The following is a 13,660-nucleotide window of genomic DNA, read 5'->3' as shown; positions in this document are numbered from 1 at the left end:
ACATCGCGGTACCGGTGGGGCGAATCGTCTCAAATCTCACTACGGCGGCCCATACTCGCAATACACCGTATTGACAATATTTGACTATTTCAATGCCATTATTTTTCATTTTCCCCAACTTAGATTTTTCTAGACTTTTGGTATGATTTAAAGGGTGTCGTATTCTATTTAAAACCAATAAAGTTAATTCTTTTGCAATTAGTTTGAGGTCAAATCTTTAAATGACTGGACTACATGTCAGTCCTAGTCCACCATTTAAAGAGTCGGGTTGTTTGTGAAGAGTTCTCTACACATTTTAGTGATGTATAACACAATTAGTTATATTTCGACCCGTGATATAGGTGCATATTATGTACAGCTAATACTTACTACTGAGGTAATAATTATTTGTCAATTGTGTTATAAGTACCATAATTTAACAGCAATTTAAACGTGAGTCGGATGTGAAATACTTCTATTTTGCATATTGATTAAAAATAACGTGATGTTCTAGTACAATACAATATAGAAATCGAACCTAATTCCTGTCTCGAGTCTTTTGTCAGTCAATGTAGTAGTTATTGGATAAACCTGAACCTGGATTTTAAGTTATATTTACATAATTCTATAATAGCGGACAGTGTAAGTAATTAAGGCTCGGAGTCTCGGGCCTTGATAAAACATCCAAGAAGTCTATTTTGTTACAATACATGGCACATTACATATGTGTGGTCGAGGAAGTATCGTGGTCCAATAAAATGTATGATATCGAAATAGAACTTGTTATTACAGACCATAATAAGCATGATGTGAATTGCTAAAGCAATAGTGTTCCCTTCCAGTCTCCAGTCTCAGTCTTCCAGTGACCTTGACCTTGGTCTGAAATCCCTGATACTCGAATTTTATCTCTGGCTACTCATACTAAAATTACATACCAGCTGTCACCTAATTACCTTGAGCCATCAGGGACGTGGCGTCCATAAGGGGAAAAAAACCCGGTGTTGTGGTTTTGTACTTCAGCAACTTATTTTTAATTTTATTACATAAGAGTTCCCAAGAGATGGTAATCATGGGTAGCCCCCCCCCCCCCCCCCCCCCCCCCCTTTAAAACCTTCTTCATTTCGAATAAATATTTATCAACTTCACAATATACTATGAGATAACCAAATTAGTAGCTAGTTTACCATATACAATGTAAAAATATAAGCCTGGCTGAGAAAGTTGCGATAAAATGAAAGGACGGAAAGTGATTGGAACCTATAATACCGGATCTTGTGTTCAATGATAATAACGTAATATATCAGGTAAAACATTGACATTAATCTGGTTAGTTGTATATATCAGGTAAAACATTGACATTGATGTGGTTAGTTGTATATATCAGGTAAAACATTGACATTAATCTGGTTAGTTGTACATATCAGGTAAAACATTGACATTAATCTGGTTAGTTGTATTGTAACATAGATGTAAGAGCTCACATCACAATGAAAGTCAATAAAGTTAAGACTATAGGATTATCGCCCTTAGACTGAGGGATCAGTCAATTCCGGAATTTATTAGTGTGCCGTTTTGGTTACTAGGAGATGTTTGATAACATCCGGCTTATTCAGCCGAGTTTGTTTCTATCTTCAGAAACTGGAAAACAATCCAAATACAATAAAATTAATTATTAGTTTTCTCTACATGTATATACATCTAATTGCAATATTTTGTAATTAAACTATTAAAATGAGAATGCATAGATAATATATGTCAATATCTATTTATCGATTACATTGACTTGTTTGGCTTGCATTCAAATTCATATATAGTACAAAGCCTCGGAGTGACTATGATCAACAAAGCACCATAATGACGTCATATTTACGCGATTGTTCTAGGTTGAAATCCTTGCTAGGTTTGATCATTTTTTTGACGTTGACGGAAGTGACGTCATGTGATCTGGGATGCATTTATACAGTGATCGATACCATCTGGTTTATCACAGGAATAATGGGAGACTGTCACACAGAATGTAAATATATATTCATATTATCTGATAGACGACTTCCACGATGATCATGGAAGGATATAGGACCGACTATCATTGCGCCATTGAAACTTTATATATATATTATGTATAATAAAATATTTTATAGTTTGCTTGCGTACAACCAGTTATGATTAAACGTTGATTAAACATTAGATTTGTTATATTTCATTCGGATATATAGCCGTCACAGTTTAAACTCGTGTCAAACTGTCATATTGCATAAGAGGAAATTATTTTTAAACGTTGATTAATACTGGTATTGAAATACGAAAATGAAATAAATAATATTAAAAAAAAAACAAAAAAAAAAACAACAACACTTAAATCACTTCTTTCTTAAATAAAAAAAAGTAAATAACTTACCCGTACACATGTTCAAATCATTTTGAATTATACATACACATTATATACTAAACACCATTATTAAATAGTGTTATTGTAAAATGGATATCGCAATTCTGGAAGAATGCAAAGTGCATAATGACTGAAATGTCATTGTTTTGTTTCTCTTGTTTTCACTTTCTCTAATTTCATATTTGTCATCTTATCCATCTAAGATGTCACCAATCATATTTATTTACATGATGTTTGTTACCCTCTTTTAGAATATTAATAACACTGTATCACAATACATTCGTATTTTGATTGATTAATCAGTTAGTCGATGTTCCAATTTTGTTATGACTATAATGACGTTTTGATGTTTCCATTCCGAAACTTGTCTTTATTTCTTCTGACAATAACACATAAACTTGTTAGATACATTGTCACCGTATCGAAATTGAGAGATTATCCAATAAGTGTATAGTGAATGATTAACTATATACACAAAATCATACTCTCATTAAGATTTTGTTTAAATGTAATCAAAATAGTAATGCATTTCGATATTTGAAACAAATGGAAATACCATTAGCCATCTGATATATAATACATCTGTTTAATCAAACTAGACACTAAAACAATCAAAACCTGTTTGTAAATTGTAGCTGATATTTGGTTTGGTTTGTTTTGTTTAACGTCCTATTAACAGCCAGTGTAATTTAAGGACGTGTCAGGAAAACTTACGGAAGTACTTTATGAGTGACGTCACTAATAGCTCCCGCGTAATTATCTAATGTTAGATATACGTATGAGACACAAAGTTTTATGAAATGACAAGATGCACCGTTGTCAGAATAGCATCACTGATACATTGTTCAGTATGTTTGTAAAAATATTGTGAATTAGTTTTAGACCCTTGTTTTTCTTGTTGTAATGTTATTGAATTGCATTTTTGGGAGTTATGATGGGTACTTTTTCAAATGAGGATATTCATACGCCGGCCATGTCCATTTCTTTACAAAAATACCTTGATCACTGATTTCATATGCAATTATTTCAAGTGGTGGGATAACAATGCTAATTTCCTTCCTAGGGAGTGTGACAAAGAAATCTGGACCCTCGGATCAATTGATGAATCTCCAAGCCTCGGAATGCCTCGGTTTGACGTTCAGGAATCCCCCTCGGGTTGAGATTTCTTTACAGGGAAATGTTCTATTAATCATAGCCGACTATTCCTTGACGGACAACAAAGCTGTATGTTGTCCCTAACGAAGAAACATTGAAGAGTGTTAGAGGAACATGAAAGCTGTTTGATGTCCCTAACATCACTGACATGTCCTAGAAGGCAATTACAGCTGTATGATGTCCCTAACATCACTGACGAGTCCTAGAAGAACTCAATAGCTGTATGATGTCCCTAACATCACTGACATGTCATAGAAGGCCATTACGTAGGGATTGGATTTCATTTTTATGTTAACCATGCTTTTATGGAGCAATTCCTCTAAGAATATATTCTAAATGGGGCGCTTTAAGTATGTGCCTTAATATTACTGTACAATTCGGTCATTGGTGGGAGGGGTTCAATCAGTAGAACGGCCAATGGTGACTCATCGCAACAACTCAAACTTTCTTCCGCGACGGAAAAAAAAGTTCTTTTTTTAAGTGCGTAAGTAAAATGAAAAACAGAAGCATTTTCATAGAATATAATGTTTAATCTGGTGAAACATTTTGTATCTTATTAGATAAATGCAATGTAATCAACAAACCCCCATATTTAAACAAACCGAAATTCATCCACGCTATCGTTGCGCAATGTTAACGTTTAGGCTGACACATGTAGGCCACGCACGACATGATGTTATTGAAGTTTTCCGAAGTTGAAAGTACAACCGTGGAATGCATTGTTTGTCATCAGTCCCGAGTTTAAGTAGCTAGCCGTGTTGGATATCGCTGTTTGATTTTGTGACAATACGTCCGTGGAAACCGTGTGTTCAGCAGAAATTGTGTCAATGCCAAAGGGAACGACTTGATTTGAATTTGTCGGCCGGGCTTGAGCAAGTTGAGGCATATGTGTAGGCGCGGAACTGTCAACACGTGGAGCACAAGCAAGAGAGGATAGTGTTTTGGATAATGCTTGTCTTTGCTGAGGAGTGCATGACCTATTGTAAGATCGGATGGCAGACTCTGTTTTGTGTCCACTCATATACATAATGTGTCGAGCTTCGAAACCGTGATTGTTGAGCGCTTCAATAGCTGTAGCTCTCAAACTGTGGGCCGTGTATTTTGTTGACAGTTGTGCGGCAACACATATGTCAGACATGAAATTGTTAGTCAGTGTACCATATTTCATCATTGAGATTTGCACCTTTCACGTATTGATTGAACAACATTTTAGCACTTGGGTCAGTTTTTTTAATGAAAAGTTTCAACATCGCAACTGGACAATTCGGTGCACCGGTTACATACATTCTCTTCTCCGGAGCATCGGAATGGGATATACCACCTTGATAATTCTTTTGCTGTGTTTCATGGTTAAGCAGCGCGAATTCCCCATGTTCATCAGAACAGAAATCAAAGGAATTTAACCTCAGTTGCTTGTGGAACTCGAGACCTCTTGTCACGAAATGGATGGCGATGTTGTACCACTTACACTGGCGTAGTACAACAGGTGAACTAGGAGCAGATGAAAGGTAAGTTGACATTTCTTTGAGATCATTTTCATTGATTATAGCTTTATGCTGTGTTGCGCGTGAAGAGCCGTCACGCATTCTTTGTTTTAGCAGCCCTGTCATGTTACGGTTGGAGGATTTAAATTCCTTGTCTCTTACCAAATCTATGTCTCTCCCTAAGTCTGTCAGTTTACGGTTTATTGCTCCCCTGATATTTATTAAAGAATTTTTATGATAAACTTGTGCTTGCTGAGAAGGAAGATTTTCTGTGCGTTTTTCTACATTTTTTGGTGTTGCCTCGCAGTAAAATCTTGACAATATTTCATCCAGTTCTGCTGCTGTAATTGTTGACATGTCTACTTCTTTGCCACTGACTTCCATGCTCCATGCTGAAAAAAATACCCATGTTCTAAGTCTTTTGTGTAACGGATAAATTAGCAGGTAATCACTTTATTATAAAATTTGAGATTACTGTTGATTTACCGGTGTTCAATTTCTTGCATAGAAATGACAGTTTACACGAATGACAATTCACGATACGAGGGTTTCATTGCTTTCCTTTTTCTTTTCTTTTTTATTTATTTATCAGAGTTGCTTTTAGGTTTTGTCGCCATTGATTGTAGTTTTAATGATATATTTCAATCCAAATTTCATATTGATTTACTCTCAAGATTTCATATTGATTTACCTTGAAATATTTTCATTCCCCAAGTTGTATTTTGCTTTGTTCTGTGTGACTGGGAATTTTCAGCTATTTCCTTCCTTTCTATTTCTGTTGTTGTTTTAAAACGTTTCTTGTTGGCTTCTTGGTTTTCTATTGCAGATGAAATATTAGGGTTCTCAATAGGCGTAGGTTTAACATCAGTCGAGAGACTAGCTGACGTCATAACAGCTGGAATCGTAACATCGTCTTCGGCCCTTGCTAATTCACCAATCATTTTTCTAATGCCCTCTGCCTCGTCTGAAGCTACAATTTCAACCATTGCGTGTATTTCTAAATCAATACTTCCCAAATCTTCATCATCAGAGCTGTTCATTCCTTCAGGTGAAGTTTTAAACATGTCATTTTGCAAGTCAAAACTTCCATACATGTTGACGTCGTTTATGTTGCAGACGACAGAAAGTGAAGACAATGCATGTTGGGAAATGTTTTTTTATTTTTTTTCTGTATTACAAATATTCATTTTCTATTTAAATATTATTTTTTTTCAATTTTATGAATTTTTCTTCGTGTATTACAAAAAAATACCTTATGTGCAGTAAAATGTAAACAAAGCCATGTGTTTTGGAAAAGTAGTTCGCCTAGTAATATTTTCATACGCAAGTTCAAAGGTCATGATGTTTCCATGCAAGTATGGTAAACAGATTAATCTGGTAATGTTGTATAGTGACAAAGCTAAGCAAGTGTAAATATAGTTGTATGACGTCCCTAACATCACTGACGAGCCCTAGAAGGCCGAAACAGCTGTGTGATATCCCTAACATCACTGACGAGTCCTAGAAGGTCAATAAAGCTGTTTGATGTCTCTAACATCACTGACATGTCCTAGAAGGTCATGAAAGCTGTATGATGTCTCTAACATCACTGACGAGTCCTAGAAGGTCATGCAAGCTGTTTGATGTCCCTAACATCACTGACGAGTCCTAGAAGGTCATGAAAGCTGTATGATGTCTCTAACATCACTGACGAGCCCTAGAAGGCCGAAACAGCTGTGTGATGTTCCTAACATCACTGACGAGTCCTAGAAGGTCATGAAAGCTGTATGATGTCTCTAACATCACTGACGAGTCCTAGAAGGTCATGCAAGCTGTTTGATGTCCCTAACATCACTGACGAGTCCTAGAAGGTCATGAAAGCTGTATGGTGTCTCTAACATCACTGACGAGCCCTAGAAGGCCGAAACGGCTGTGTGATATCCCTAACATCACTGACGAGTCCTAGAAGGTCATTAAAGCTGTTTGATGTCTCTAACATCACTGACGAGTCCTAGAAGGTCATGCAAGCTGTTTGATGTCCCTAACATCACTGACGAGTCCTAGAAGGTCAAAGAAATTGTATGATGTCCCTTAAATCACTGACGAGTCCTAGAAGGCCACGACAGCTGTGTGATGTCCCTAACATCATTGGCGAGTCCTAGAAGGTCATTAAAGCTGTTTGATGTCCCTAACATCACCGCTGAGTCCAAGAATGTCATAACAGCTGTGTGATGTCCCTAACATCATTGGCGAGTCATAGAAGGACGAAACAGCTGTGTGATGTCCCTAACATCATTGACGAGTCCTAGAAGGCCATAAAATCTGTTTGATGCCCCTAACATCACCGCTGAGTCCAAGAATGTCATATCAGCTGTTTGATGTTACTAACTGCACTGGCGAGTCCAGCAAGGACGACACAAATGTATGATATCCCTAGCACCATTACGAATAATTAAAGGACGAACCAGTCTGATGCAGTTTAATTCGATTTGGAGTTTCTGTATCTACGTCTGTATTTGTGAGTCTTGTGTACGATCCCATATTGAAATTCCATTATCTCTGCAGATATGGTTACCATTGTGCAAGTCATATAATAGAACACTGTGCTAATGTTTGTAACAGAGGGCATGATTAATTGAATATAAATCACTGCTTCCGCCAGGGATCGAACCCGGGACCTCTGGCTTACTAGTCTTACGCTCAGCCGATCGAGCTAAAGAGAAGATCTCTCTAGCAGAGCGGTATATTGCGGCTAGTATTTACCAGGGTTACATGTTTATTAAATATCCCATGCATAGAAATAATTCTGTGATATTATTTATAAACACCTTTATTCGATTAACTGTTATCGTCTGTATACCATCTGCAGTTCGCCACTGTCTGATGACTACATAGATTTGTAGGAACAGACTTAAATTTAGAAAAACAGCTTACAATTTATAAAGCTAATGTGAATAGATTCTTAATTTAGTCAGCTGGTTGTATTTATGCTCGATCATCGGCTGAATTAGAGGTGATGATAAAAATACCCAACAACCGGTAAGAAATATTTGAATATTATCAATAAAGTCGGTGTTGAAATCAGTGATTTATTGTGGGTGGCTGTCAATATTTCAGAGGAAACATTTCAGAACGAAATTTAATTCATTTTAAAAAGTCAAATCGATGGTAATTAAAACAAACGAAAGATTCAACGGTATTGTTGATAAATTATATCATAAGATGAAATTGTAAATAATGATAGTTGTGATTTCATTTTCCCGGGAAATGATAAGAGAGCATTCCGTCTCGTGACGATACGTTTTATGAACGTCTCATAGCTTAAAACACTTCAGTTGTCACTTTGATTATGTTAAACGTTCTTGAACAAATTAACGTGGAGAAGGTTAACGGATCTGGAGGGCGAAGGACTGACGTAGCGCGGGGCCGTAATCGGAGGGTATGGCGTATGGCGGAAGATACGATCGGATCACGGAAAGAGTTAAACTATTATACCAGTATAAGGTCTTGATTATTCAGTACGCGAGTGGAGACGAAAATCGTTTTTTTTTTTTTTTACATTTTCACTGCCAAAACTAGCTATTCTTTTTCAACCATATCCACGCTTCACGCTCCCTTCAATTACGGCGCCACGTCACATGTAACAAGAGAACGTAAGTCCTGCGGCCATCAATTCCGTTCAAGCGAAACATCGCCTAAAGTGTGGACCCACATTAGCGACTGTGACGTCATCCCAGAATGTCATTTAAAATGAAACAGTTCGTACCAAGGTATTGTGTATTTTATCATATCTCTATTTAATGAATATTGACATTGCTTAATTTGTTGACACTAATTTATATGTACAAAAATGCATAGATGTATTCTGACAAAGTAGAGAATTAGTATTCTGTGACAGTTGCTGTATCTTTAAACATATACATTTGATCATTCAAAGTTTGATTTTTGAAATATTTTTGCAGTTGTTTTTCCATTGCTTATTTCATTTATATTCAAATAAAATATTGATATCCAGATATTCAATAATAAATAACCAGTTTTCAAATACCCCAAAATCCTCATACCGCTTCTCATCATCAGGGTTGCGTTGCTCCAAGCAAAAACAAAAGGGGGAATTGGCGGCCATCTTGAGCTGTGTCCGTAGAAATACAAGTTCACTGTTTTTGCAAATGAGAAAACTCCCGTAAGGTAGACACAAGCTACAGCCATGAAAATCCACGTGAAAATTATCTCGGCTGATCACAGAGGCGGCAAAGCATTCACACAAATATATATTCCTACTTTTGTATGGGTCGTTTGCATGACTCCGGAATAACCATTTAAAACATTTATCTGCATCAGACAAAACAAGAAAAATAGACTTGTGAATGCGATGAAGTCAATTCGAAGTTGAGAACTAAAACAAGTTTAAACTAAACTAGTACAACGGAGCGCAGCCCTGGCGGAGAGTACAGAAACAAACTCAGTCAGTCTTAATACTGTACACAACGAACAAGCTCACACTTAGGGCACGCTTTCTGTAATAATACCTCTCTAGTATGAAAGGTTAACCATCGAGGCTCAAATCAATATAAACGACGATTGTCTTTGCTCTGCTTATGTCAAAAATGCACATATAAAATTCCGTATGCAATATTGAAATACATATTGATATCAAGTACAAGGGCTGTCTCGCCATAGGAGTCTTTGTAGGAAAGGCGCTTCAATTAAGTACCTTGCATAGTTTGTAAACATTTTTGTCGTTTTTTTCTCATAGCAACAAAATGTAGATATACACATTAGAAACGTTTTGAACATCAAAACTTATATCACATAAATACACAGGGATGTTATAACTGGAATGAATATCATTGTTAATTTTGATCCTTGTCTACGTGGCGCTTGGTTCGGGTATAAACAGCGCCTGTATTGAAATCCCTGTTCTTCACGACATACATGGTCTTTATCACAACACTGGTTTATATGGGAACAAATTCCCCAGTAGGGGGCGCAGCACTTGTAGGTGGAGCTGCAGTCGAGTCCACTTTCACATTGATAGTCGGCGTAACAGGGCATGCCCACTGTTCCACGTGCACAGCGTGGGTCTGTTCCTTCATGCGCGAGATAGCATTCGTCGCTGCAACAGTCAGAGTCCGATACGCAGTTCTCATTGGACCACTTACACCGTCGATAGTTACCTGCAAATTAAGAACATTGACGATTAATATATAATGAAATTAACATGGGCACGAGTCAAAAAGTTGTCTTCCTTCGTCATTTGTGTAACTAAGTTATATATCTATTTATTAGCACAACGTATCATATCCACTATGTGTTGATGATCCGACGATATAGATTTGAATTTCCTGTCGTATTTGTACCGAGAGAACTATAATTAAAATTTGATTTAAGTTAAATCCTTCTAAAATATCAAATGTACATAAACTGCAGTAATGTACTGTGACTTAGATTGTAAATGCATGGTATTCTTTTGTCGTGTGACAATGATTCAAAGAAGAGTTAATGGACCAAAGGAAGTCGTGATAGCTATAAGATGCATCAACTATGGAACTGAAGTAGGCTATCTATTTTACAGCAGTTTCGCAACGGGCAGTCTGATTGGTAGAAAGCTCCATAAACAATGCTTGCTATAATTGTCGACCAATCAGACTGTCCGATTTATAGTAAATCTAACACTAACTACTTTCGTGCCGCATCTAATGCATTATCCGACCTTCAAGTGATACGACATGTGGATACATGTATGTAAGGAGAAAGAGTTAATATTTTTTCTATAAATTCTAATTAGATTGAGGCGCCTGTGGTCCAACTGTTTTCAATAGCCTCAAACACATGTGTAATAAAAATGTGTATGACGTCATGAATGAATGACGTCACATAACATTATTAGCCCAGATAAAATATTAAAAGAAGTTGTGCCTTTCTAAAGACTGATTTATTCAGCCTTTTCATTTCATATGTAACGTTATGCAAAATCCTTAATTCAGTTATCTTTTATCATCTTTCATGGAAAAAGAATGAAGGACAAAAAATAAATAAACAAACAAACAAATAAACATATCTCAGAACGCATAAACAAATTTTGGTAGATACCACGGCCATTAACCTACCTACTGGATCAACCTATCGGTACTGATAACTTTCTTTTATGACCTGAAAATGTCGGTTGTCCATTTCCGGTATGAGTTTGCGTCCCCAAAGGGAGTTAATACCCGTGACAAAGCCGCCAAAATGACGTCATGCTTGTGCTGAAGGCTTCAATCTAGACGTCATATATTACAAAGTTGCTTTAACACGAGTACTCGCCTATCTTCACTATGTTATGCGAGAAGCAATGGCAATTTGTTTATTCTCGAATATAGACAAATGGATAACAATGATACATGGTAAAACAGGATGGACATCAGTATTGTGAATAAATCATCTCATTTATATCAATAATAAATTTAGCCAATGAAATAAGCTCATTTTGAGCAACGTAATTGAATAATGTAGCGTAGTCAGGGGGAACAAATCGTATTACTCACTAGGTGGCGTTATCACCACCTAGTGTCAGTTCTTTGCTTTACGGTATTGTACATATTTGGTAGTTAGTCTGTTTATACACCTTAAGAAGTTGGTATTTGGTTAATGTTTATATATGCAGCTCAAGTAGAGGCCAGAGGCAAATATTCATAAATAGGAAAGGCTTTGGGTAGATAGATTTGTGAAATTGCATAATTAGATATTTCTTCAATCCTATTATCATACCACAGATGGACCATATATGCAGCACCATCTCAGAAACGTCCGCGGGCTCCATTTTGTATTGTGTTACCATATAAGCAAGGGAGACAAAAATGAAAGCCATGAGACACACTCGGAACACATCGGCCGATTATCTACGGTTATGTAAGATGACCGTATAAAATCGGTCGAGGTGTTCCGAATGCCATGAGACAAAGGAAAATATCAATAATACTAAGGAAATAATACTTGCCATGGTTACATGTCACTTCGATCAGAGTGAGAATATTCATGATTAAAATTATCCGGACCATTTCGTCTCCAGACTCGCCCTTACATCTTTGTAACTGTGAAGGCTGAAAAATAAAGTATCATATAAAAACACTGAGCTGCCAAAAATACATGTACATTTTTGGTAACGTAACTTAAAAAATAAATTAAAAGATACAGTTCAGTTAGTTTTTACAGTCAAGACTATAAAATAATAAATATATATTTATAGACATCGTATAGTAATTTATAAGTGACCTTCTAAATATCAACTATATTTTGGAATCCACAGAGAAAATAAGATAAAGATTCACAATGAAAATAAACAAAATATGCCCATTTTTTTAAGATTTATTTTCACATTTAAATTGAGCGTGAAATGCGTCTTTAAATGCTGCAATGCATAAAAACACCAATTTTCTATTCTCCTCAATTCAATTTTCAACCGGATCTAGCAACTGCAAACTAAAACAATTATTAAACAAGACGCAGTACAGACAACGAGTTCCGGAAATTATTACAATTCCGAACCTAACTGACCAGTATCTATACATGCATTTTAATACACTACTTAACACCCTCCAAAATGAGGGAAATGAAGATTTGCATAACGAATGTTTTATTATCACTTTTTACACTTTTTATCCGCTATCGTCGTACATCCGTAAATAATTGATATGGTCGAATTCTTCCCATACGCCTCGATACCAATATCATTAAAAATTGGCATGAAACTTTGCCGACCAAAAATCCACGTGGATTGTATTGTATCTACAACGACCAAAACATGTTTCAACAGAATTGTGAGTTCCGTTACCCCATTACTAATGGAGTTGAAGCTGATTAAAGTATAGACAACGAAATTACCCTTTTTGGAGTTTTTATTCTGGAATAACAAAAACATGTTTTAAATTTTATACAAGAAATCATGGTAGGCCTTTTGGATGTTTTCTACAATTTTGGCAGCTGTAAAGTAATATATGTGTTTGTCAATTTTTAAAAAAATGAAAGTAGATAAAACAATCGATATATTCTTGTGTATATGGTACAAGATTCGACTTTCTATAGTGACCATGATTAGTCATAACAAAAACAAACCATAAAACAAAAACAAAAATATCGGGATACTGTAAAAGTAGATATTTTAGCGGTTATGTTATTTTAGCGCCGTTTCAGCTGAAAACATTTAATATGGTAACTCTATATATTTTTGTAAATATAATGCTTCCATAGAAATTAGAGTAGGCGTCACACTATTCGTCAGTGTGTCAATCTGTTAAAATTTTGAAATGCGCCAAAATTTTAGTGCACTTAATTTAATACATTTTTAGTATTAGAACACAAGAACTGTTAAATGTGGGATTCTGGTTAACTTAAAGCCATTGTAACGAAAACGCAGACGCTTTCATTCTGTGAAGGATGACACATATCATTATTTTTAAAATTTTAAGGTTTCCTCAAAAACAATATGTTCGAGGGAAGATGATATGCAATACCGCGACATAAAAGAGAAAAATGAACAATTCCGAAAATTAATTATATTACAGCAATTTTCTTTCGACGTACTGTGAACAAGCCACCATAGGGTAATCAACGGTAAGTTTGAGCTAAATCCGACTGGCAGAGTGGAAGTATCAAAATGGTGGTCGCTCGAATTTTCGGACTGATCCGGAAAAGA

General features: G+C 36.0%; 1 protein-coding gene and 1 long non-coding RNA gene across 2 annotated transcripts in view; both read right to left on the bottom strand.

Moving 5' to 3' along the window:
* Window positions 1-4,032: 4,032 nt before the first annotated feature.
* LOC117314914 lies at window positions 4,033-6,169 on the bottom strand. The gene is made up of 2 exons (XM_033869012.1): window positions 5,699-6,169; window positions 4,033-5,399 (listed from the first exon to the last, which is right to left on the bottom strand). Exons 1-2 carry the CDS (start codon window positions 6,099-6,101, stop codon window positions 4,669-4,671), a joined length of 1,134 nt encoding a protein of 377 aa, XP_033724903.1. The 5' UTR covers window positions 6,102-6,169; the 3' UTR covers window positions 4,033-4,668.
* A 5,792-nt stretch (window positions 6,170-11,961) lies between these two features.
* The window catches only part of LOC117315585, a 28,439-nt gene continuing 26,740 nt past the window's right edge, over window positions 11,962-13,660 (bottom strand). The window contains exon 3 of the long non-coding RNA XR_004529724.1: window positions 11,962-12,068. This is a non-coding gene — a long non-coding RNA (uncharacterized LOC117315585). The remainder of the gene's footprint in view (window positions 12,069-13,660) is intronic.

The sequence above is a fragment of the Pecten maximus genome, chromosome 17 (assembly GCF_902652985.1).
Source record: "Pecten maximus chromosome 17, xPecMax1.1, whole genome shotgun sequence".
Classification (NCBI taxonomy): Eukaryota; Metazoa; Mollusca; class Bivalvia; order Pectinida; family Pectinidae; genus Pecten; species Pecten maximus.
This window is presented reverse-complemented; position numbering and strand designations above follow the sequence as displayed.

Coding starts and splice junctions, on each gene's coding strand:
- LOC117314914 (XM_033869012.1), bottom strand. CDS start 6,101: ATGTATGGAAGTTTTGACTTGCAAAATGACATGTTTAAAACTTCACCT. Junction 5,400..5,698: donor GGGAATGAAAATATTTCAAG/GTAAATCAATAT, acceptor TATTTTTTTCAG/CATGGAGCATGGAAGTCAGT.